The sequence below is a fragment of the Rhinolophus sinicus genome, linkage group LG01, assembly GCF_036562045.2.
Source record: "Rhinolophus sinicus isolate RSC01 linkage group LG01, ASM3656204v1, whole genome shotgun sequence".
In the NCBI taxonomy this organism is placed as follows: Eukaryota; Metazoa; Chordata; class Mammalia; order Chiroptera; family Rhinolophidae; genus Rhinolophus; species Rhinolophus sinicus.
Genome location: NC_133751.1, coordinates 18,934,928 through 18,962,718, shown reverse-complemented (window position 1 = coordinate 18,962,718; position 27,791 = coordinate 18,934,928). Strand labels below are relative to the sequence as shown.

General features: G+C 33.5%; 1 protein-coding gene across 1 annotated transcript in view; it reads left to right on the top strand.

Annotated features, from left to right (window-relative positions):
* LOC141566969 (neural cell adhesion molecule 2) overlaps positions 1 to 27,791 on the top strand; it is a 395,623-nt gene that overhangs the window by 254,962 nt on the left and 112,870 nt on the right. The window contains exons 2-5 of the mRNA XM_074326523.1: positions 1,759 to 1,833; positions 6,446 to 6,652; positions 8,631 to 8,774; positions 15,006 to 15,143. Of these exons, the coding sequence (XP_074182624.1) occupies positions 1,759 to 1,833; positions 6,446 to 6,652; positions 8,631 to 8,774; positions 15,006 to 15,143 (564 nt within the window). The remainder of the gene's footprint in view (positions 1 to 1,758; positions 1,834 to 6,445; positions 6,653 to 8,630; positions 8,775 to 15,005; positions 15,144 to 27,791) is intronic.

Here is a 27,791-nt window from a genome sequence, read left to right as displayed (position 1 = left end):
TTGGAGCAAAAATTAATATAAGACCTGATGTTATTTTAATATAAGACTAGATATATAATATAATGTATAGTATATATATATATATATATATATATAATATTTGGTATAATATAATATAATAAATATAATATAACACTGGGTCTTACATTAATTTTTGCTCCAAAAGACGCATTAGAGCTGATGGTCAGCTAGGTCCTATTATCAGGGAAACACGGTAGGTTTCAAGTGTCAAATTCTGTAATACACCATCTATATATCACATTGTTTAGTCAACACCCAGAGTCAGTTCTCCCTCCATCACCATATATTTGACCCCCTTTACCGTCATCTACCACCCCCCTCTCCCCTTACCGTCTGGTAACCACTAAACTGTTGTCTGTGTCTACGAGTTTTTGTTTATTTGTCTTGTTCCTTTGTTGCTTTCTATTTTCTGAAATTTCACGGTTCATGGTCATTTCACCTTACTCTTGCTCATAATACCTTATCTTACCATGCGTTTTATTACGTCAGAATATGAGTTCAGGTTAAAGAGAACTTCATTTTTTAGAATCTTGGGTAGTCTGGGCTGATGATTGTATAATAGTTCTTCTGAAAGGGGTTTCTGTTCACTTCTGTCTCTGAGCTGTGAGACACCCACATGTGACACTGCTCTTTAGTTGAATTTTTCAGCTTGGAGTTTTCCAAAGATTATGTGTTTATAGTTAAAATCTCAAACCTGGCATAGGGCAGAAATGTGGTTAATTAAGGAGAAATACGTTCCTCCTACACAGGGTAGCAAAGACAACTTTCCTTATCATTTCCCTCTTGCCAGTGGGCTGATTTATTACTATCTTTCTTATACTAAGATGACTTTTATTTTGCTCTAGTGTTACCTGGTGTTCTGTAGCACCTCTTTTTCTAGACAAGTTTGGAAACTCTGTCTGTGTAATCCGCCCATATTTTGGTTACTATGATCCCAAATTCCTAGTGCTGACGTCTACTCTAATTTTTACATTGTTTTCCTTGTGGCTCCATTACTTTACTGAAACCTCGGTATGCATTTCTGGAAGCAGTGGAATAGAGCTTTTAGGGAGTGGTCACACTATCTTTTCCATCAAATGATTAGAATTATAAGTATTTTAATTTGTGTTAAAACAATTTCAATTATCTTCTAAAATTTTGGAATATTCAGCTTTTTTATTTCAAACTTGAGAACAAAGTTATTGAACATCTCCTTTATTTTATTGCAGCTGTTCTGATTGCTTCACTTAACTTATTTATTTTGTGATAATCAATGTTCATTTACCTTTTCCTGTACAATGCTCCCTGTTTGCCCTGCGTATGCCTCCTTTGGTGGAAGTATTTTCATACATAGTCAAAATGTATTTAATTTAGATTTTTGTTATTGTAATAACAGTTTAGAGTTTACTCTTTCAACAAGGTTCCAAATTTGAGGCAAATTTTTTCTTTAGTGATTGCCCAATCTTGTAGCATATTTGAACCTAGCATATAAATTTGAAACATCTGTCTGAGTATGAATTTGCTCATTTACTTGACAAACACATTTCAGAATATTAGCTTGAATAAGTCCTGTATTTGGTCTGGTTGTGAAAGGCATAATAAAATATAATAGACATTTTGTTGTTCGATCGTATTTTACAAAACTGCTATGGCAGGCAATAAAAAAATGGGGGGGGGTGTAATCTATAGATCATATAATAAAAATCTTAGAATTTATGTTGAAAACCTAATCAATTGTTACTTAAATATTTTTTTCAGCTCTTCTTCAAGTGACAATTTCACTTAGCAAAGTAGAGCTCAGTGTGGGTGAATCTAAATTCTTCACATGTACAGGTACGTATTTCTACAAATATTTTCAGATAACTCGTTTTATGCTTTAATTATTTAGTATATATTGGCAAATTTTAAGTGATGAAAACTCAATTTTCTAAGAATAATATCTTATGTTATCATTGGGTTTATAATGATTGGATAAGTGTTAACCATATTTTGCATATTAAACAATATGAATTTTGTTTATATTAATTTTTGTCATTAATTTTGACTGTGAAACAAATTAGCTCATTTATTTTGAAAATAACTTAATATGAAATATAACGTATGCACAATACTTAAATCAATTCAAATATCATTCCTGTCTAAATATTATTAGGATGAATGTAAATATTATAGCTAAGCTAGCTATCTTTGTAAAAATGCAAAAAATAAATTAGATATGGTGTACAGCACTAGAGTTACACCTGCTGAAAATTTTAGAAAAAAGCAAATAAAATCCATCCTTATGGAGAGTGATTTAAAAAAACAAAAGGTAGTTTATTTAATCAGGAAAAAATCGCAAGATTTCTGTGACTATTAATCAAAAATATCATATATCATAATACCTGTGGGAAATTATGTGGACCTCATTCCATTTAATCATGCATATGCAGAACTTTTTCAGAAGACATTTAATGTTTCTCTTTTTTATTAAATTTATTGCGGTGACATTGGTTAATAAAATTATATAGGTTTCAAGTGTACAATTCTAAAATACATTATCTCTATATTGCATTGTATGTTCACTACCCAAAGTCAAATCACCATATATTTGACCCCCTGTACCCTTTCCTATTACTCCTCTACCCCCTCACCCTCTGGTAATCAAGAAACTGTTGTCTGTGTCTGTGAGTTTTTGCTTGTTTGTTTGTCTTGTTAATTTGTTGTTTTCAGTTTTATATACCACATATGAGTGAAATCATATGGTTCTAGACTTTTTCTGACTTATTTCGCTTAGCATGATAATCTCAAGATCCATCCATGTTGTCCCAAATGGCACTAATTCATATTTTTATGGCCAAATAATAGTCCATTGTGTATATATACATATATGTACACATATATATGTTTGTGTATATATATATATATATATACACACACACACACATATATATACGTATATATGTGTGTTTGTGTGTGCATATATATATATATATATATATATATATATAGCACATCTTCTTGATCCAATCATCTACTGAAGGACACTTTGATTGTTTGCATGTCTTGGTCACCATGAATAATGCTGCGTTGAGCATAGGGGTACATGTGTCTTTATGGATAAATATTTTCAGAATTTTTGGGGTAGATACCCAGGAGAGGGATTGCTGGGTCATATGGAATTCTACTCTGAATTTTTTGTCTAATCTCCATACTATTTTCCATAGTGGCTGTACCAATTTACACTCCTACCAGCAGTGTATGACGATTCCTTTTTCTTCATCAATACTTTTTATTAATAGCCAATCTGACATGTATGAAGGTGGTATCTCATTGTGGTTTTGATTTACATTTCCCTAATAGCTAGTGAAATTGAGCATTTTTTCATATACCCATTGGCCGTTTGTATGTCTTCTTGGGAGAAGTGTCTGTTCAGATCCTCTGCCCCTTTTTTAATTGGGTTGTTTGTTTTTTGATTGTTGAGTTGAGAGTTCTTTATGTATTTTGGATTATTAGCCCCTTATCAGAGGTTTTGTTTGCAAATATCTTCTCCCAATGTGTTGGTTGCCTCTTTGTTTCATTGACATTTTCTTTTCCTGTGCAGAAGCTGTTTAGTTAGATTCAGTCCCATTCTTTTTTGCTTTTACTTCCCTTTCCTTTGAGGTCTAATTTGTAAAATAATTTCTAAAGTCAATGTCCACAAGTTTAGTACTTATATTTTCTTCTCTGTAAGTTATTGTTTTAGGTGTTATATTTAGGTGTTTGATCAATTTTGAGTTAATTTGGATGTATGGTGACAGATAGTAGTCTAGTTTTAGAAGACATTTAAATACTTAAGTATCAAATTCTAATTGAGTGTACTATAGAACTCATAAATGAACACATGATACTTCTCTTTACCTTCATCATATTTATTTTATTTGTAAAAACCTTCACACCTATAATTTTAAAAATTATTCATTTAGTGCCAAAATTTCTTTTTAGAGTAATTTTAAATCATTTCTGTTTCTGTTTATATGTAAGCAATTCAAAACTGGATTTAAATAGGCATTTCTGAAATAAAATGCATTATAAAAGTTGTCTTGAAAATGGCATAGCATATTTATTATTATTATTATTAAAATCAATAAAAATAGAAACCTAGACCCAATAACATATCCATGGTATATGGATTATATATTATCATATATTATAACTGTATATAGCATATATTATATGTTATGTTATTTTCTGTTAAGTTAATCATGTATTATGAAAAACTAATAGAGGCTATGATTCTTCATATGTTTGCCTTCTTGAAGGTCTGAATTGTTAGGTCTGTTGATGCATATTTTTGTATATTGAGAAATAGAAAAGCAGAGACCAAGGGAGAGATTGGTTCAACATTATTTATTGTGTCATCAGAACTTTGAAATAAGAATGTAGGTCATTGCTTCTACACCTCATCTATATTTCATGCACAAAAATGCACATCGTATCACATAATCACAGAAGAATGAAATATTTAGAAGTCAGTTTTGAAAATGAAAGTGTATTATTTTCTCAGTTGCATATCATGATCATATAAATTATGTAACTGCCTGTTTATTACATAAGGTAAAATTAGGACATCACTTGAAATTATGAATTAACATTGTTCAGCGGTACTGTTTTGCTCTTAATATTAAGGCAAAACAATTAATTTTTTTCTTTTTATATGAAGATAACCAAGATCAGTCCTGTTATTATGGCACTCTCCCTATTTATGTTAAATATAGTATAAAACAAGAATCTAAAAATAAAGATGTGGGAAACCCATGCAGAAAACTCACCTGTATTTTTTTCCACTACAATGGTAACTATGTTGATACAACTCCAAAGTTTACTTGTGTCTTAAAACATAGACACCTGAAACTCAAGAAATAAATATGTCTTAAATTTAGGCTAGTCAGAGGTAATCAAACCCTCAGAGAGCTAAATGAGAGTCTATCATGTATAGCAAACAATTTTTTATACTATATTTACAAGAAAATAAAAAGTTCTGTGGTATTTATTAGTTTTCCGTACTCCAGTCTTATCAATAAAATAACACAAAAGTTTTATTGGAAATTATCACTTACTAGAGATGCCAAAAAAAAGAATTACGACCTTCTCTGAAAATCCCGAATAAACTCTCCATGATAATCAAATTTTATACTGTATTATTCAGAATAAAATTTCTGAAATATTTCAAAGTATCCTATATAATTTACTGTATAAAATATTTTGTGTAGTCTAAAGTTACAGTGATGTTCATTTAAATTATTCTTTTGTGACTGCTGTACGGAGGAGGGACATAATGAAATGCCCCCCTAAATGAGTTATCCTATAAGCACTGTAGTATCATGGTCTGTTCAGAAAAACTGGAGATAACATAATTGAGATCCATTTAAGATTTAACTAAACTTTCTTTCATACTTTTTGCTCCAGCATGTCTAATTTGATATAGAAAGGATACTAATTTGTTTCTGAATCCATTTCTTGGGGGGAAAAAATAAGAAGGAACAATTTTCTTCAAAGAGGTCCTGCAGATGTTCGCTAACTTTATACATTTCCCCCTGATACTTTTGAGTTAATAGTGTATGCTGCTTCCACAAATTATCTTTCAAGTAATTAGGTGAAATACATCCTTTTGGTGACTAAAAGCAAATACGGGGAGCTTCAACTTTTAAAAAAAGGATAATAACCTAGATTCTGAATTGGAAAACTTAAATATATGTTTACTCTGTAATGATTTGGTTGTAATTGCCTAGCAGTGTATAAGTATCATTTCAACGCATTCTAATTATCATATGATTAAATAGTTAACAGTTTTAGATTAAAATGATGAAAGTAAGCATATCAACTGGGAAAAGAGATCAGGGCTTCATATTAAAAATAGTATTTGGCTTGATCTGTACAACTATAACAACTTGGGATATTATTTCAAAATTTAGTATTGTCAAAAGCCAAAGTTCAATTTGTAGAAGATTTACATTTTTATGAGCCCTGCTTTATCAGAGAAAGAAGTTTGGTCCCCTGACCCTAGTAAAAAGAATGGAACAGGTGAAATAAATCATGTTAGTGATAGTGTTTCTTTCAGATGTATCTATCAAGTATAATTTATGTCTGATGCCATGTCCAAGGCAATTTCATAATTTAATGAAGTAATAATCCATAGACTAGTATGGTAAAGATTCAACTATTAGAGTTTAAATATTGTACCAAATGTTTCCTGTGGAACTTTTGGGTTTTGCTTACTCAAATGGGCACGTTGGATAAATAAGGATGGAGATGTATTCTAACATTTGTGTTTACTTTCAATTTTGTAAGACTTTTACATTTCCAGTCTTTTCTCATTTACATTTTTTTTCTAAATTGTTAAAAGTTGTTAGATAATAAGTACATGCCAACGTGAAAACAAACACTTGAAACAAATTTTCTAACATTTCTTTTCCATGACTCTTTGTAGCAATTGGTGAACCTGAGAGTATAGATTGGTATAATCCTCAAGGAGAGAAGATCATTTCAACACAGAGGGTAGTGGTGCAAAAGGAAGGTGTTAGGTCACGATTAACCATCTACAATGCAAATATAGAAGATGCAGGGATATATCGTTGTCAAGCAACGGACGCCAAAGGACAGACACAAGAAGCTACAGTCGTTTTGGAAATTTACCGTAAGTCATGTGTTTATCAGTTGATTGAAATTGTGGTCGTGTAAAAATTCGAACAGAATAAAATACATTTAATTAAAACTAACACACATTTAGAGCTCTGTGCTAATCACTGTTCTAAGACCTTAACAGTTTATGATCAGCTTGTTTGTGTTTTACCATAGTGGCTCTCTAAAATAAAATAAAGAATAGGTAATAGTTGACCATAAACATTATAGATGGAGTCAGTTATGTTGGTTGAATAATACAGATGGAGATATTTTAATGTCCTTAGGCCATTAAGAATCTGCTAGATAAGTAGAGAACAGTAGTTTCATTTAGTGGTATGAAATTTATAGTACTTTTTCACTCTAAAATCAAAGGTCATGGTTAGAGCAAATGGAATTGCATATGTGATAGCAGCAAGCAGTCTAGAATGAGAGCTGGGGGAAGGTCAGTGAACAGGAGTAGACAAAAAAAGCTGAAAACTCATCTCATGGAGAATACATACTATCTAGCTGGATTCTTCGCTGCCAGGCATTTCATTCACAAGCGTTTCCACGCTTACACTTTAGTTTATGATTTGAGATGGATTGTTTCTTGCATTCCTTTCCCCTTCTTACATTTAGGGATCATTAACCTGTTTAGGAGCACTGTTGACTCTCTGGGTCTGAAACCTGTCTCCATCACTTCCTTTTGGGGTCTTTAGCAATCGCCTAACCTTTGTGTCTTCAGTTTCTTCATCTATAAAATAGATAACATAGTAGATTATTTTTGAGGACTGCACTAATTAATATTGCATAAAGTGCTTAGAACAATGCCTTATGATTGAGTGTGGTACGTAGTTAACATTTCTACCAGGGGAAAATTATAAAAATGTTTAGAAAACATTTATAAGACATCTCTTCCTTATAGCTTTGTTTTTTGTGTGTTTTTTTTTTTTAATTTTTTATTGTTGTTTGTTTGCTTGCTTGCTTGTTTTATTCTATAAATAAAATTAAAAAAAAAAAAAAAGAAAGAAAGAAAGCATTGCCACAACATGACTTCCTCTTTGATGACCAGGGCAATTTGTAGACACATTGTTACCCTCCTTTTTTCCTGCTTTGGCTTTTTCTCTCCCTCTGTTCCTCAAGAAATTTTTACTATTTATGTGACCCCTACTGAACCTATTTCATACATAGAAAAAAAATTGAAATAGTCACTTCATAGACATAATGTTTGGAAAGATTGCACATTACTTTAAATGATACCAAGCAAGCTCCCTGATGTTTTATTTGTGAAGGTAAAGTACTGTTTTTATTTTCCTTGGAAGAACAACAGATTACTCTCATGAAAATTTCTAATCAGGCATAAATAACCACGTTCATTCATTGTACATATTCACTGGGCGTTTATTACATTAGGTGTCTACTACATGGCAGACGATATTTTAAGTCCTAGAGACTCAGTAGTGACTAAAACAGAATATGTCTCAGGCCACTTGGTACTTATATTTTAGTGAGCAGAGACAGACAAACAATAAATGAGCTTAAAAACTACATAGATGCTGGCTATACATGTCATAGTATACTATAGTAAAGAAATTAAGTGGAGTAGAGACAGAGAGTTGAAATGGGAAGAGAGCGATGGCTATTTTCTCTGCAGAGGTCCAGCAGAACTCTGAAGAAATCAAAGAGTGCAAATTCTCGGGGGTGTGAACAAACCTGGAGTGTTGAAGATACTGCAAAGAGGACAGTTTGCCTGGAGCACAGATACTAGGAAGAGAGGAGAAATTGGGGTCAGAGCTGCAGGGCAGACTCCAGTTCATATAAGACCCTAGTGTGGGATTGTGAAGTGAGGATTTATAAGGTAGAGGAATGCAATTATCTAGCTTAAGATTTTAAAGGACCTAACTATAACTAATTATTTTATTAATAACATCAATCATCACAGATTCTGGACTATGTTATTAGGAGAAATAAGTGGTAATACTTTTATGGTTTGTTTTACTTTCTTGATACAGAAAAACTCACTTTCAGAGAAGTGGTGTCGCCTCAAGAATTCAAACAAGGGGAGGATGCGGAAGTGGTTTGCCGAGTTAGCAGTTCGCCTGCACCTGTTGTCAGCTGGTTGTATCATAATGAGGAAGTCACCGCTATTTCCGACAGTTAGTATTTTGGTAACTCCCTACGTTATATGTTCTAATAACACTGTGATTTTTTCTTTAAAGACTGAATCTACTTAACCGAATATAGAAATTGGAATTTTCGACCCTAAGCATCAAGCAACTACTTGAGAAACTTAAAGCTCTAAATTAGGGGCTGGCAAACTATGGACCTCAAGCCAAATTCAGCGTCTCTGCTGTTTTCGTAAGATACTATGAGAATGCAGACAAGCCTGATTGTTACATAGTTGTATGGCTGCTTTGGGGGCAGGGTTCAGCAGCTGTGACACAGATGATTTGGCCTGTGAAGCCTACAATGGTTAACATCTGGAGATTTACAGAAAAAGGTTGATGGCCCTGCTCTATCCAAGAAGAAATGACATACAAACAGTACAAGGATACTAAGTAAACCAAGGAATCAATCCTGGTGCATTCAAATTGTACATATTATAATTCAAATGTGGTTTTACGGGTTTACTATATATAAAGTAAAAATAATATCTGTTTGAACCCTGTTGGTTATTCTGACACTGTTTTTTCAAAGATACCTGTATGTTCTAAATATTATGGTAAGATGCATGTGGATGAGAGGAAGAAAAATACATTCATTTAAATTGTCTTTATGATTTTGATGCAGATTGAGCTGAAATTCTAGAATAATATGACATCTCATACTGAGAGCATAATTTGCTTACATTATGTTACTTTACCATTGTGCATTGGGAGCGTTTTTCAATTTAGAATATTTTTCAGTGCACCTGCGTTGCATATAGTTATAAAATAATTGAATCTTTTTAAATACTTTCCATCTTGGATGATTCTGTTTTGTGTTTATAAGAGATGCAAGTTTCACAGCATAAAGGAGAAAAAGCAGAGTATCTGTTTTTTAATATATACAGAAAACATGTCAAAATCATTTAATAGTCTTTTTTTTTATTTTAGAGAGAATTTTTGGACTTGGCATTTCAATGCCTGTCAGTTATTGACTAAAACTCATTTTTCTATTATAATTTACTGAGAAATAATATTTTATTGTCTCTTACTTTATTTTAGGATAATAGCTTTATGTTTCATTAACAAATCCCATGAACAAATTGTGCAATATATTTTCAGCTTTTTGCCTCTCCATAATAAAGAAAAGGTGGTTATTCTATGGCACTTAAATGACAATGTCTAAACATTTTCAGATTGCCTAATGTTGGGCTTCAAGTGTACATCTGGTTTGTAAACCTCAGTTATTAGAAGGATTTGAAATAAATTATATTTTTAAAAAGCTGCATAGAACAAAAGCCTCAAAACAAAGATCACTGGTTAAGTATAGTAGTGCTGAAGGAGTGGTGTCTCTATGATACAGCTTACACACTGTTTTCCCAGTAGCCCAGAATAGAATGATGTCAAGCTGAAATTCGATTATGGCTCTACTCCTTTTCTGGGCCCTAAAGCGTTGAACAACTTTTCTAACTTCTCTGTACCGAATTCAGATTCTACATCTATAAAAAATGATTGGGACTGTATTTCCTATGCTGTACTCCACATCTGTGAATATACACACACACACACACACACACACACACACACACATATTGGTATGTATGCTATATACTAGGGTGTGTGTGTGTGTGTATATATGTGTATATATATATATAGTAGTACACCTGAAACTAATAAAATAAAAAACAGTTGTGAGTTTTAAATAAGACATTATGCATATAATATCTGTTAAATGAGCGAATAAAATATTTGGCTATATATCAGTTTCTCAATAAATGACATATTTTTCTCAGTGAGGTTTTAAATCTCGGGAATTGGTTTTACCAAAATTATATGCATTCGGATGATATCTAGAATTAGAAAATCCAATGTAGGGGAAGTGATTAGACTAGAGTAAAACATGAAATGTTACATAGAGTTGCATGACAGGCCAAAAAAAAAAAAAAAAAATTAAAAGGTACTTTTTTTTTTTTTTTTTTCTCTCTGGGGTATAAAGGATGCAGATGAATTGTAAGGCAGGACAAATTTTCTAACCTTTAAATATCGGAGGAACTTGTGCTGTAGTTCATTACCCAACAATTTATATGTTTATAATGGATTTGTAATATTCTTTCATTTGATTATACCTTTTGTGGTCTCTTTATTAAAGCTGCTGAAGTAAGCCTAGGCTGATAACTATGAAAGGCATGTATCTGGGGATTTAGAATAATGTGATGTGTCCAGGTAACTTTCTGAAGCCCTAATGTGTTCCGGGAGTAAAGTGTAGAGGCTCCAGATGAAACAATGAAGGTTTGGAAATTTCCATCTTATTAGCCATGCTTTTTGGTAGCAGCTGTGTGGCAGAGATTCAGAATTAAAATGCCAGCAGAATGTTTGAAGTGGAGGTTTTCCATTTGGTTATTCTAAAAGTTGAACGTCTTGACTTTTAGTGTCACCCCAATGGAAGGACATGTTATTACAGATGCCCATTTAACCTCAGCCAGTTTGAAACTTATCTCTGAAACATCTTAAATGCTTTGATCATTGCCTAATGAAGTATACTTTCCACATCAGAACCTAGGGATCAAAGCATGTTTAATAGAATTTTTATGTGATCTACTTCCAGTATAAAATTTATTCCACAGTTGTTGAACAACTTAGTATATGCCATCTAGTATGCTGGATGGTGATTATTCATGGTTAACAAGGTAAACACGTTCACTGCCTTCAGAATACTAATAATGCAATGGAAAATATAAATAGATAAATCAGTGACAACAAGGTATGTTGAGGTCTAAGTGCAGTGATAGCGGATGATAAAGGAAGAACACCTAAACCAGTAAGGGCAAAGGAGGGTGTCCAAATTGCTTGCTAAAGAGAAAAGTGCCCTTTACATATGAAAAGGGCATAGCCAGGAAAATTTGGGTAGAGAGGACACTATACGTAGTGTCCCAGAGGTGAAAGACAGTATGAATGGCACTTTCCAGAAACCGGAATAAGTTCATTATAATGGAATTTTAGTAATAAATAAATATAAGGTACGATTTGTTAACAAAGGGCTAATGAGAAAGGAAGTTGGAAAGGAAGGTTGTGCCAAGCAGCACAGCCTTGATGTCTGTGCAGCTAAGCAATTTGGAATTTATCCAAAGGAGACTTCACTGAAGGATTTTAATCAAGGCAGTGACATGACCTGACATGTATTTGAGAACGATATTAGTGCTTCAGTGAGGAGAATGAATTGAATGGGAGTCAAGGCGAACTCTAGGTACTGAGAGCAATTCAAATCCTAAATGAAATAACTGCTGAGAGAGAAAGAGATTTAGACTAAGCAGGGACAACGGGAGAAGTGATAAGATTTGGAATTTGATTGGATAGGAAAACTGAGGGAGATAGTGAAATCAAGGATAACTCAAGGAATTTGACTTATGCAAATAGTCTCATGTCTTTTAATATTTACCTTGGGTGACTAGTTCAGTGGAAAGACATTTGAAGACAGAACTGGAAAGTACCATATGTGGAATTTCAAGTAGAGGTAGTGAGCTAAATTTTAAACATGAAGTACTTACAACTGTACTCAGTAGGTACATCTGGTAGACTGTTAAACTGTTCTGTCGTGGACATAATGGTCTGGTCTGAAGGAAAATTGTAGTCTCAAAATATAGCTAGTAATTGAGACTATATGAGTAGGTGAGACAAGCCATCGATGACTGTGGAATGAGAAGAGGAGAGGACTTAGGAAATAACCTGTCTAAAGACGCACAAAGCAGATAGCTTATTGGGTATTATATGAACTCATTTATTTTTCTTAGAGCAATAATGAAAATTTGGGTGACTGTATAATTGAGAGAAGTATTAGGTTGCTGCACAAGTAATTGTGGTTTTCTGCAATTATCTTTAATCTGTTAAACCGCAATTACATTTGCACCAACCTAATAGATAACTTCTTATAGTTAAATAGTTCTAATATCTAATATTCATAGTTATGCATGATTATTTGAAGCAGTGCTTTCTTGAAATGTTTTCTTCAAACACATTAATGGCGTATTTTTGTCTGATAGTTTGCTAGCATCATTCCATGTATGTACATACATACTTAGAATTTGACATGCAATTTTCACGTTGTTTGTTTACTGTATAAAAAAATGTATAGACTTCAACATATAGAATGGTATGTATTGAGATTTAGCAGGTTGTGACTGTTTTCCTAATGTTCTATGTTTTCTGTCAGACAGTAGAAATGATGTATTAAAATGTCCATTTGAAATACAATTTTGCAGTTAGAAGAAACACTGATTTATTCCATCAAAAATAGGTATTATGTAGATTCTAATTCTGTTATATCAAGCACTGTCTTCTTGACTAAAATAATGCCTCCCCTTTCTATTCTTCTTAATTCAATAAATTATAAAGAAAATTATATAGTTAAAGGATGCCATATATATATATATATATATATATATATATATATATATATATATATATCCTATATATGTTATTACAATGATCTTGGTATGATTAGGTGTGTCTCTCTCTAAGTTTGAACTTTTTTATTTATAATTGCTTCTCATTGTCATCTCTAGCCATGTGCTTGACTCAGGGTCTTTGAAACATAAATTTTTGGGAATTCTGAGTTACTCCAGGAATTATTCTGAGTTGTACTTTAAATTTTATTGCAGGTGCTCTTTCTTTCTCTCCAGTGTTTGTTTTGGTGAGAAAATTTACCATGGGAAAACATCTGCATAAACTTTTTTGCCACTCTTCTTAGGGTCAGTCTAAAAAAGAAATAAACATTATGGTCAACTTTATACCTTCTTGCCTGCAAATCTTGTGTGTGTAGGTTTATAATCAATATTGTTCTCTCTGAGGAAGCCTCTGAGTCTGTACATGTCCATTCTCTGTTAATTATCTCTTGCTTACCTGTTTCAGTGACCTCCCTGGTCATTTCCCTGTTTGTATTTCTATCCCAGACTTCTCCCTTTGCACCAAGAAATTGTTATGGCAAAGGAACCTCAAGCCTGAATTGAATCCCAAACTGCGTAATATCATAGCTGTTTATCTGTCAAGTCCTGTTGGCAGCAGAGGTAGAGGCAGGGTTCTTCACCATGCATCCATTCAGCAATCCAGGCTGAGGGAGGCTCCATGTTTCACTCATGTGGCTTCTGTGTTTGCTGTAACCTGTCTATCAAGCCAGCATATAGGGGAAGTGCACTCATCATTGGAACAGCCCCAAAGAGTGACCTTTTACGGTATAAGGGGGAATATCTCAGGGGTGAGCACCTTAAATTAATGGCATTTCTACTTTACCAAAAGTACCAAGGATGTTGAGGGTGTGTCTGTTTTATTCACCAGCGTATCTCAAATCTATTGCCAGCAAACACATGATGTTCAGTGATATCTATAGATGCATTAACTAATGAAATTTAGGTTATTGCTTTTACAACGTTTTTCATAATAGGACTAGATGTCAGAACATTCTTTACTTGATAAGAAGGGAAACGGTCTAAATACTGCAACAAAATTGCAAAGACTAAAAACTAAAGCCAGATATTATGGAAAATAATGTCAGGCCTAGATCCTGCTGAGGCCAGCCAAATTATTTTAAGCAATCAGTTAATGCATGTGGTATAACAGCTTATTTTTGTATGTATGCATGGGCACACACTCACACATAAAATGGAATCTTGAAATAAAATTAATGAAGCCTAATCTAGTCATTCCTAAAATGGATTATCTTGTATTTAGAAAAAAAGAAAATCCTTGAAATGATTTTGAGATATGACCATTTTATATGTCCTCTATGTGACGTGAATATTATTGTATCATTTATCTGCCTCCTCAGGGTATGCAAAATTATCAGTTTAATTATTGTGTGAGGAAAGAAAGTCAATCAAGTTTTTAAACCTCTTCCATACCCAAGTTGCTACATATAATATTTGCAGCCAAAATGTTTTCGTGTCTGCAATATTTAATCTCCCGTCCTTGTTCTTTCACGTATTATTTCTGCATTCAAAGTACCGAGGGGAAAATAATAGCCTAACCATTTTAGAAAATCTTTGCGTTTTAGAAAAAAGGTGTAATAAGGCAGTGTGGAGTGGAAAAATTGAAGTCATGAAATTACATTTTACTTTCAAATTTGGATTGTTTGTTGATGAAATGTTTGATAATGTCAGACAAGTGCCATATTTTAACTCTTGGCAATTTAGAGCACACTGGATTCCACCTTCAGTTACTGATATCATTTCCTCCCCCTTGCTTACTTTCCAGATCGGTTTGCTATGTTAGCCAACAATAATCTGCAGATTCTCAACATCAATAAAAGTGATGAAGGTATATACAGATGTGAAGGAAGAGTGGAGGCGAGGGGAGAAATTGATTTCCGTGATATCATCGTTATTGTTAATGGTAAGCAGAGAAAAATGTGTACATATTTCATTGTTTCATTTTAACAATATGTTTATTAAAAAGGCAACCATGTGAACTGAGCCCTCATGGGTTCCCTAATAAACTTCTGTGCTTGGAGGAAATCTTTCCACCTGTATGATAGCATCTGTTACATTGTATTATAGACTCAAGGGCAGGGTCCATGACCTACTTGACACTGTTACCCCCTTTTACAGAGCGTTTATGAAGGAATACTTGTCTTTGCTGACTTTGTAGTTGTTGACAGATTTCCAAATGAAGCATAGTAAAGTATTATACTTGAGTTGACTTTGAATACCATCACATGGTATTACATGAAATACTTGTTGCTTAAACTAATCTATCGGAGAGTATTTACAGGTTTTCTCTGGTTTAATACTTTAATCTATAAGGTTACCTTTCAAATATTAATGGACATTGCTAAGTTTCTGACATCATGATGGCATCTCTTCATCCAAACTTAGCTAGCATATCCCCTACTATATCCTCTGCTTGCGTCAGCGTAACGTGCTCTGAGACCAGCAGATACATTCATGTTATCCTATGTCTCCATTTGGGTACTCAAATTTGTTCTCAAGACATGCCCATTGTATTTCTTTAACATCTCTTAAATTTCCTCTTTTTTTCTGTCATCTGGCTTCCATAAGAGTACTATCCTTTCCAAATGTTTGTTTGTTTGTTTGTTTTCCCCTTGAATTGCTGCTGCACATTGTTTTCTCTGCTCTCAATCTCACAATTCCAACTTCTTCTCCACCAAACCTTTCAACCTTTAAATTTTTCAATGTTTCTCATTATCTTCAAGAAAAAAATCAAACCACTTCTCATGGCTTGGGAAACTTTTGATGATCCAGCTTGCCTTCCGTAACCATCCTGCCAGCCATGTGGAAATACTGGCAGCAACACTGTATAAGTGCATCTTTAGGTTTTCTTCTCTTTTAAAATAACAAATAAGCACTAACTATAATCACACGATTCTCTAAGCAGAATGTGATGTGTCCTTTTCAGAATAGACAACATGTGAATTAAAGAGTTAGCCACTAGTATCCGTGAGTTAGGAAAGGGCGAGGAAAAATAAATGTGTCTTCGTCCGTATCCTACCCTTCTTTCCCCATGAGTTATCTCTCCAGTTTCTTGAAGAGTCAGGAGAACACTGGGAATATCGTACAGAATTAAAAAGAGTTATTTACTTGGTCTTTCCTTTCCTGGAACAAAGGTATTTTAACCACAATATTATGCTAAAGGGGAAAGAAAATATTAAATCCCTGCTATCTTTTTTTCTCCAAGTCTATAATTCAAAGGGATTTGTGAGTAACATAATGCAATAGACTGGGTGGTATGGACATGGAAACTAGGCAGGCTGGTAGAAATGCACATGCTTGTGGGGGAGACCAAAGTGCCAGGCCTTCAAAGGAGATCTAGTTTTCCCAAGCCTTTTTTAGAGGTACAGAGACAGGTAAGACTCTGTACTTATTATGCATTCTACAGTGAATAATGGTTTTGACCTTCAACATAACAAGATTTCAGTGCATGAAGGACAGGCTTAAATATGGAGTTGTGTATCTGTGTCTGTATCTATAAGCATCTCTAATTTCTTTCTCTTTTTATAAGCAATGCTAACTTACAGTAGCTGTTTAGTTTGTCAGTTATCACCTTAATTATTGTTGTTAATTATTATTTCCTACCATCTTTTGTTTTAATGTGGTTTATAGAAGTATATACTGTAATGGGCAAATCCTGGTGCTCAGTATTCTCTTATGAAAACGAGGCTTATAGTATTAATTAATACATATATGCAAAGTTCTTTATAAAGTTTAAGATATGTAAATATTTACTATCAATACGTCATATATGTATAGGCATTTAAAATCATTATACTAAAAACTGGAGTCTGATAGTAAAAAGGAAATGTCATCTCGCAGACATAGCATGTCAGCCATTTATGTCTGGTCTGCTCTCATGATTGCTACTTTAAGACATTTATAACATGTTTTAATCTGTCTCCATATTAACCTACCTGTGATTGTCTATTTATGATTACATTTATTTGGAAGGGGGGATTAGTCAGGTATGAGTGCTTTCAATTAAGAAAGTCTGAATCTTCAAGCCCGTCGCAGTCTGGATGCACCCTGGAATATTTAGTTCTATAGGTTTATATTTGTGATTTCAGGGTTCACAGGAGTTAAACACCGGAATGTGTTCTTTCATGCTTCTCCAATCAGTCATGCAGATTATGTCCTGTTCTGTCTCCCACACCCTGACGCTCCCAAAGCACATCAACCTCCTTCCACATCCCACTTTCCTCTAACAGATTCAACTGTAGATCCTAACCTGACCTCCTTTGCTCGAACAGCGCTTTATCTCCAGTTCTAATTAGTCACATTTTTCCCTTCGTAATCACAAACTCTCATATCTTTGGATTGTTGGAACCTCTTTTCTTGAAAACAACAATGTTCACAAAATCAACCATCGATTTATTTCCCTTCTGGATGATGCAGTTGTACACTGTCAAGGGAATGCATTGACTAATGCCGCCAGACATCGGTGCTTTTCCTCACATGTTACCGTTATTTCAGCCAGAAAATCATTCCACTCCAGTCTTATTGACTCTTGTCCTGCTAACAGGCTCCTGTTAAGTCTTGAGCTCTCTTTAAACGGATCCCCTTATTAAGTTTTTCTTATAAAACTTTCTGAAGTTTTTTCAGTGAAAAGTTTGAGACTGCAAAAATAATAAAACAAAAGCAATTCCTTTATCCATATTCTTATTTTTTCTTCAGTTACACAGGTTAACATATTGTGTGCCCTTCTTCCCAACGTATAAGTCCTGTTTCTTAATTGCAGCTGATTGTTATCCTACCGAATTTGGACTTCGCTCTGGACTTTTTTTGTTCATCTTCTTCTCCCTCAAGTATACTGAAGTCCCAATGCTCCAGTGCAGTTTCTTCATATTTACTGCTTCCTTGCCAAATCCTGTCTCTGGAAGAAGTTTTGTTCTTTCTTCCATCGTTTGTTCTTTGAAAACGTTTCCCTCACATTTTCTTTCTTCCAACATATGCTCTATTTTTTCAACAATTAGTTGAAAGATATCCTCACTAGTTTCCTCTGTAGCACCAGTGATACTAAATGTTAAGTTTTTATTTTTAACACTATCACTTTCTCACTACATTTCTCGATGCCGGTGTATAGTTTTTTCACAAATATTTATATTGCTTCCCTTGAAACCGCTCACAGCCTTGGAAGTATGGTGCTTCCAGTGGAGGAATATGCGTCCCTACCCCATCCCCACTGATGATGTGACGTGCTCTGGCCAACAGTATATAAGCAAACATAATCTACACTATGGCTGAAATCAAGCTTCAGGAAGAATCATGTGCTTCTTCCCTTACTCTTTTCTTCTGCTATGAAACTAACAGGACCCCAGTAGGAGCTTCTCCCTCACCTTGGGCACCATGATGAAGACACATGGTCAAGAGCCACAGTTGATCTGCAGGCACAGACACATAACGGAAATAATAAGAAGGCACATTTTTTAAAGCCCTGAGATTTTAGAGTCATTTCTTTTCACAGTAAAGCAGACAAATGCAATGCCAGTTGCTTTTTCTCTATTTAAGCAATTTGAATACTATCTGACATAGGGGTACTTCTGAAATCACTACCCTGAGAGTGCCTCAGACATCTTAAAATCCTACTTTTCACTGATGATAATCATTTCTTAGGAATTTTTTTCATCATTTCATCAAAATGTGGGAAATTGCAACTGAAGATTTTTGAATCTTTAATATTCATTTTTGAAGTTCCAATGTTAATTTATATTACATTTGTATATTCATTGAACAGGCACATGTGAAGTCCCGGCTGTGTTATTTACACTGTGACATGCTCCAGATACCAATAAGTCAGTAGAGCATCATTTCCCTCAAGGCACTTATAGTTTGATCTTGATAACTTAATCGACTTTACTAAAGTCCCTTATTGTTTTTAGAGTAGCTGGAAAATATAGCATATAATTGGTGCAATTTTTATAGATTTTCACAGACTATTTTATATTAAGAAGGGGTACCTATTATAGATCAAGAAAGGACTTATTTAGCATTTCATCTATTGATGGAAACTGTTGTTTATTAGAATAGAGAGAGGGAATATATATTGCACACAGAACAGCATTTCCCAAAGCGCAGCATGTAGAATATGAAAAGAGATCTAATAACTGTTACTGAAATGGAATATTTGGGGAGGAAGTGCCGGTGGTGTTTGTCAGTTACCTTAGGGATTAGTTGGGGGTGTCGCTGGAAAGCAGGCAGAGCCAGGTTATGAAGGAATAGAGACTTTCTTCTAGGAGTCAAAGATGAGCAGCCATTGAAGATCAGGGAAGCCAGAGAGCAAGGGACTTTGCAGAAGGGTGGAGTCAAGGAAAGGAAATGGGTGCAAATAAGAGAGAATGAGGGCCTGGGCCAAAAGCTAAAGAAATGAAGAGGAATGTGTATAATCAAGTAGTATTTGAAGCAAAGACTTCATGTCACACGTGTATACAGAGGCCAGAGCAATCAGGATAATGTGAGGACGTGTGGGTTCTAGGCTTCCAGTGTAGTAAATGGAAGCAGAAGTGATCAGTAAAGGCTTGAACCTAAATATAGCTACTGAAGTTGGCAGCTGCAAGGTTACAAGAGACAGCTGGGTAAACTTGATCGTTTGAGTTGCCCATTTAAAATTCAGACTGTAATAATTTGAAGAATAAAGGTACATGGAAATTATTAAAGAATGCAGGGCACTGAAGATCCAACACCTGTTACCTCAGCTGGAATCCACTATTAAATGGAAAACTTTACAAAGTTGAATTAAGCTGTAGAGGAAGTGCTCAGGGTTTAGGGCATTTGTAAGCAACTTTTACCTTGAACATAAGGAGGATGTTTTTGCTGAGCCTGGAGGAAATGAGTCAAAAATGGGTGAGGATGTGGATAAATTAACAAGTATGCCTGGTTGGCAATTAGAGAGAAATCTTGACACATGACTTTGATACTATATTTCCAATCATCTGACTACCTTCACCTAGGAAATATTAATGTATGCTTGGCATTTCTCAAATATTTTCCACTTTTTATTGCTTACGCATGCTCTTTATTGGATCTTAAGGTAAACTTTCCAAAATGCCTAAGCCTTTCTTTTCATTTCATTAATCTCTCAGTGGCTGCCTTAATTTTATTATTATAAGTTATTATATTATTATTATATATTTGCTGAACTGGCTAGCCATCTTTTCTACCAATTCTTGAACTGCTTTTTTTTTTCTCGTCATTAATTATACTACAGACACACACACACACAACACACACACACACACACACACTTATACACAAATCATGGGTACATTCTTTAAAAGAGGACCAAAATAATTTCCCTTGTTTTAATGTATGTCCATCCCCCCACCATCGGGTTCCTAGCCTTTAGTTAAATAAAATACTCTCCAAAACTACTCAGACAATGTCCATATTGATAAAAGACATGGAAATAACTTTGCAATTTAAAATATTGCCAATATAGAGTTATTTTTATAAAATGTTCTTTTAAGGTATAATGATTCATTATTTTCGAAATCTTTTATAAATTTGTGAAGAATGGTCTAATGAACTAACTACAGTTCAAACTTGGGATAACGGAAGCAGGAACAATTGAGAGTGGATATAAACACCTAATAGTATAATTTTAAAGCAATTGTGCCTATAGCCTTTGTTTGAACATTAAAATCAACCGTGATGACCATGGTCCGGGGAATGTGTCCAAATAGGTGTGTGACTGTGTAGTGCTTTTATTACTGAGTGATACTCAGGCAATGATTTGGTATCCCTACCTATTTCTAGCCACTTCTTAAAGGTAAGAAAACTAGGAAAAATCATTTTGTTATTAAAAAAATGAAAAGTCAGACTTTTTCTTTAAGTTGTATGTAATGTTATGTAATATAAAGCATATATAAGAATACAAAGGGAACTAGCCTCTTGTGTGTCAATCATGCAATTGACAACAATGCAAATAAATATTTTAAGTCAGTTTAATGACTACAAATTGTGAAGGAATTTGTAACTTATAACATAATATACAGTACATAATTAACCAAAGGGTTAATAAATAAGTATTTGTAAAAAAAAAACATATTTTTTCCTTAACTCATGGCCAGTCCATAACTTAGAAATTTTCAGATAATAAAAAAATTTGATAGATAGATCACCTTCAAAGACCTAAGTACATCTTTCTCCTCAAGATAAATAATCAATGTGAATGGTTAATATAGTTTCTTACTTTTTCTTCAATCTTTTTTTTTTTTTCTGCCCAGAATTTCCTAAGTACACTTACAGTGGTATAATGTCCTGTTTGAAAGGCTGTAGAAAAGTATGTATTTATTTTACAACGTAGTCATTTTAATCCTTGATTAAAAGAGAAGGCAGAATTTTCTCATGGTTTGAATCAGATCCCTAACTGAACTCCCCTATCCCTTTAATGGAAACTCTACCTGGTCATGTAGAGACATGGCTGGTCATGCAGAGATTGGTCTTTGTAGTTTTTTCTCCAACAGTTGGTTTATATGTAGAGAAGTGAATCCTATCATAACACAACAAATAAAATTCAAGAAATCTGTAGAGGGCCACAAGGTACTGCACTAATGTATTTTTTTTTTCATAGAATTAATCAGAAAAATAAAAGGCACCTTTGAGGTACCATCTCACATGTGTGTAACATGAATGACATTGACCACAATTCGTGGCTTTTATTCTATAGAGACATTCATGAGTTTTGTTTTTCAAAATGTGCTGCACTAAAGGATAATTTAGGAAGCCATGTCAGTATTTCATTCACACTGCAAGTTACTTATGACCACTCTCTCTCGCCTTCATTTTTTTTGTTTCCTTAATATATGATGTATAGTAATGAAAGCATAGTTATCGAGGGTGAGCATGTTTTAACAGTGAAATAGTTAAGAAGCAGAGAATTAAATTAGAGTTACAGTCTCATTAAATAAATACCCAATTGTAAGTAAAAGCACTCCCTGTAGATTATATTTAAAGTACAATATGGTTTTCCCCTTTTCTGTAGGTACAATTAGTTTTACTGGGTTGAAAGGGTGTGTGCAGTCTTTGTCTAAAATATGTTTTTTTCACTCTCCTTTTAGACTGGGTTAATTTCTATTTGCACTGTAAGATTTAGTTCAACCCTAATTTCTAGCAAAATTTTCTTAATTTCATCTGGCTTATTATATGATTACCTTCCATGAAATCTCTCATGGCACATCTTTGTAAAATTATTCAAAGTTAGATATTTGAAAGAACCCACCAGATTCTACAGAGCATGCTCATGTAAAGGTTTGATTTTAAACATTTGTGCAAAAAGAGGGAAAGATTGCAGGCAAGCATCAAGCCTTCCAGAGACAATTGCATATGCATGATTCCCTAGGCTCCTATTCACACACAAGGAAGGTTCTGTCTTCGGCATGAACCACCAAGATCTGGGAGACATCTCAAAGAAACTCTCAGTGGGGGCCCCTTGAGAAATCAAAGTAGGCTTTGCAAATTGGTTAGTCCAGGTGCAGACTATCCTTGCAAAAAAAGACTTTAGGGATAGTTGGGGAGTTTCTGGTCCATCATAAATTGCAACATCTTTGTCTTTGTTGAAAATCAATGAAGAGACCTCCAAGTATCCCCAGAAATATTTCAGAACTTTTCCCCCTGAGCTGCAATCCAACCCCATCGCTGTAATCTATCAGTGTAACTTCCACACTGATTTGAGATTACCAATTTATGTGTTAAATTATCTCACAGACTAGACCATTAATGAATCAAGAACAAAGGTAATTATTTTATAGAGTTTTGCATGCAGAAGGCAGTCAGTAACTTTTGGAATGGATTCTTCAGTTCTTAATTATTTTGTACAAAAGTGTCATTACTCCAATCACAAAAGACATTTTGTTTGATAATTATTACTACTCTTTTTTTTTTCTCTTTAGATGAAATAATCCAAACTATTTTACTATTACCTTATGGGCATTTCCTCCCCTTATAGTACAAATCTACTAATCCAATTCCAGTCATTTTGCATGCATGCTAATGGTTTTATTGAGTTGTATACAATATGGTTTTATTGAGTGGTATACAATAAACGACATAATTAAATAGAATATATAGAATAGAAATATATTATATATATATATATTTTTTTTTTTTTAATTTTTTTATTTTTTTTTTTTTATTTTTTTTTGATTAGAATTATGTTGAAGCTGTAGACCACTTTGGGGAGAATTGTCTTCTTGACAATATTGATCCTCATGTTCCATGAATATAATATGTATCTCTATATATTAAGTGTTCTTTAATTGCACTCAGCAGTGTTCTGAAGTTTTGTGTACGCTGTGGCAAATCTTTATTCAGATTTTTCTCTAAATGTAATTTTGTATGTATTGATGCTGTTGCAAACCACATATTTTAATTGTAAATTCTAATTTTTTGTGACTGTTACACAACATTTTGTGTACAGCAGGTCCTCAAATAATGTCAAATCATTCAAGGTTGTTTCATTATAACATTGAGGAGATGCTGTAGGAAGGTAACTTGTTTAAATCAATTAGCCTGTAGTAAAATTGGTTTTGTTATACATCATGTCATTTCACTTAAAGCCTTAGAACCTGTCAAGAGTGTTAAGGGAGCACTTAACTGTAGTCAGGCTGTATTCTAAAATATTACTAAATTTGATTATTAGCTATAGCCTTCTGTTGTTAGGCTACATAGGATCATCTACATAGATAATCATATCACCTGTGAATAAACAAAGTTTTATTTACTTTCCAATCTAGATGCCTTTATCTCTCCTTACTATACTGGACTGGCTAAATCCTCCAGTACAGAGATGAATAGAAATGATGCAGGTGCCATCCTTGCCTTGACTCTAATTTGGGGAAAAATATTCATTCTTTAAACATCATATATGTTATTAACTGTATACATTTTAGAGCTTTATCAGGTTGAGAATAATTAGTAGGAGATCTTATCAAGAATTAATTTTGGATTCTTTCAAATACCTTTTTTTTCAGAATCTACTGAGGTGATAGTACGGTTTATCTTTTTAATTCATTAATTTGTTGAAATACATTGTTTAATTTTTGAATGTTAACCAACCTTGTGTTCCTACTTGGAAATGATTTGTTATTATTTTATATACTGGTGGATTCAATGTCCTACAGTTTTGTTAAGAAATGTTGCATCTTTTTTTTTTTAAGGGCTCTTGGTCTGCAGCTTGCCTTTGTCTGATTTTAGTGTCAGAGTCTTACTGGCCTCATTGAATGAGCTGAAAAGAACTTCCTTTTTTATATTGGGAGAATTTGTACTTAATTTGAATTATTTGTTTCATTAAATATTTAGTAGAACTCATCATAAAAGCCATCTGGGCCTAGAGTTTATATTGTGGGAAGATTTTAAACTACTAGTATTTCAATTTTAATAGATAAATGGTTATTCAGGTCATCTATTTACTGTTAAGTGAAATTTGGTAGTTTGTATCTTTCAAGGAATTTGTCAATTTCATCTACGTTCCTGACTTTATTGTATAAAATTGTTTACAATATTCCCTTATTATCTTGCTAATACCTTTAGAATCTGTACTCATGCTGATTTTCTCATTCCATGACTGGTATGTTTGTCTCTCTCTCTTTCTCTCTCACAGTTCTGTTTGTCTCTCTTGCTCTCTCACTCTCTTCCTCGTTCCTCACTTGCTTTGTACTTATTTGTGTGACTAGAGTTTTATCAGTATATATTGGGCTCTCAAAGAAACAGACTTGGTTTAATTCATGTTTTTGTTGTTTTCCTTTTTTTCTGTTTTATGAATTTCTAATCTGATATTTATCATTTTATTTTTTCTTGCTTATTTTGGGTTTAATTTGATAGTTTAATGTTTTCTTGAAGTTAAACCTGAAGACACTGATGTGAAACCTTTCTTCTTTTCTATTGCATACATTCAATGCTCAAGAATTCCTTGTATGTACTGCTTTAATTTCACTTCACAACTTTTGATATGTTGTGTATACTTTGCCGTTCAGTTCAAAATACTTTGCAATGTCCCTTTTGATATCTTATTTGTCCGATGGATTATTTCATTTTCAAATGTATGGGAATTTTCCAATTATCATTCTGTCTCAATTTGTAATTTCCTTCTGATGTTGTCAGAGAAGACACTTTCTTTAATTTAGATTTTTTCAAATATCTTCCCTGTACACTAGAACAGAATGTATAATCTGCTGGTTTGGTTGGAGTTTTGGTAATCATCAATTTGGTTAGGGTCACTTGATAATGTTAATAAAGTTTTCTCTATCCTTTTTTTGCTTCTTGTCTACTTGCTCAGTTATTGAGAGAGGACTGCTTAATATCTAATAAAATTATAGATTTTATATTGAATTAAATTAGATATTACATTAAATTATTTCTCCTTGCAATTCTATTATTAATAGTTTCTGCTTCAGGAGTTTTGAAGCTCTGTGATTTTATGCATAGAAGTTTAGAATTGTTATGTCCTCTTGATGAATTGACTTCTTTATCATTAGGAAATGATCCCATTGGTAATTCTTTGCTCTGAAATCTATTCTGACTGATGTCGGTATAGCTAACTCAGCTTTTTCTCAATTAGTGTTTGCATGATTTTTTCCTTCCTTTTAATTTTAACCTAATTGTTTCTTGAAGGCAGTATTTAGTAAGAACTCCTTTTTTTTTTTCTTCAATCAATTCTGACAGTCCCTGCCTTTGTATTGAAATGTTTACACAATTTACATTAAGTATCTTATTGATTTAGTTGAATTAAATCTTGCTATTTTTTTTCTCTTTGTCTTATAGGTTCTTTGTTCCTCTTTTTTTCTGTTTAATCCTTTAGATTTTTGGCGTATTTTTTATTAGTCAATTAATTTTCTATCTTGGCTTATTCACTATAGTTCACTGCTACTCTGTTATTTTCGTAGTTGATTTTCATAATCTTCCTTCAAGTGATGTTATACCCTTTCATGTATTGAATAACAATACCTTCTTCCAGCCTTTATTCAGTTTATATCTCCATAAATTATAAATCTTGTATTTGTTTTCTATTTCTGTGGTAACAAATTACCACACATTTGGTGGCTTGAAACAACACAAATTTTGTATTTCTCAGATTCTGTAGGTGAAAAATCAAATCAGGCTCAGCTGGGATCTGCTTAAGGTATTATAGAAATATATTCATACTGCGGTATCATTATTTTTATAACATATTATAAAATCGAGGTGTCAGCAGGATTGTGCTCCTTGCTGCAGGCTCTGGGGAGGAAACTCTTCTGATATCCTTCAGGTTGTTGGCAGAATTCATCGCCTTTCTGCTGTAGGGCTCAAGTCCTGTTTTCTTGCTGGGTATCAGCTGGAGGAGGCTGCACTGAGCTTGCAGAAACCTCCTTTTGGGTCTCTTCCTTCAGGGCCAGTAACAGTGCTGGAAAAAATTCTCATATTAGGAATATTTCTTATGTCCCTTTTTGCTGCATCTCCTGCTGCTTCTTCCAGCTGGAACTCTGTTTTTAATGCCTCATGTGATTGGTCTCACCTGCATAATAAAAGATACTCTTCCATTTTAATGTATATGATGATAATTATATCTAAAAAATTATTTTTGCCAGGTAACTTCATATATTCATAGGTGACTGGGTTTAGGGTATTGACATTTTTGAAGGTTGGGGGGGGGGCGTAGTATTCTGCCCAGTGCAACTTCACAATATATGTTTTTTGTTATTGTTTTCTTGAAATTGTCAGTTATCTCTTAACAATACTTCTTTAATAAAGAAAATAAAGCTTTTCTATGTATCCACATAGTTACTATTTCCAGGGCTCTTCATTACTTCCTGTGTACAGATTTCCATCTGGTATCAGTTCCCAAATGACTGAACGACTTGCTTTAGCATTTCTTACAGTGCAGGTCAGATAGAAATGATTAACTTCGCCTCCTGAATATCTGAGAAAGTCTTTATTTCATCTTCATATTTGAAATAAAGTTTTGCTCGGGATAGAATTATATAAGTGGACAGTATTTTGTTTAGTTTAGTTTTGTTTTTCTTTTAATACCTGAAAAATTCTGAGCCATTATTTTTGGCCTGAGTTGTTTCAGATCAAAAGTCTGTTCTCCTCCTGATTTTGTGCCTGTGTGCATAAAATGTGCTACCTCCTCAGTCCTCCCATATTTTTTGAAGATTTTATCACTTGTTTATAGCAGTGTGAATGCAGGGTACATCAGTGAAATATTTTTTATTATTTTTGCATTTGGGTTTGTTGACAAATTTGGACTATATTTCTTAAAAAATTTGAAAATGTTTGATCTTCACATACTGATCTTCATATACAAGTATTGTTTCCTGTCCCACACTCCTTTGGGATGCCAATTTCACATACACGTAATCGGCAACTTGAACTTATTCCATAGTTCTCAGAGGTTCTGTTCATTCTTTTTAATTTACTTTTCTTCCTGTCTCACTTTTCGGATAGTTTCTGTTGCTGTAAGTTCAAGTTCAGTCATCGTTTCTCCTGTGATTGTTTAATCTACTATTAATTCTATCTTGTATAATTATGATTTCGGACAATATAGTTTTAATATGTA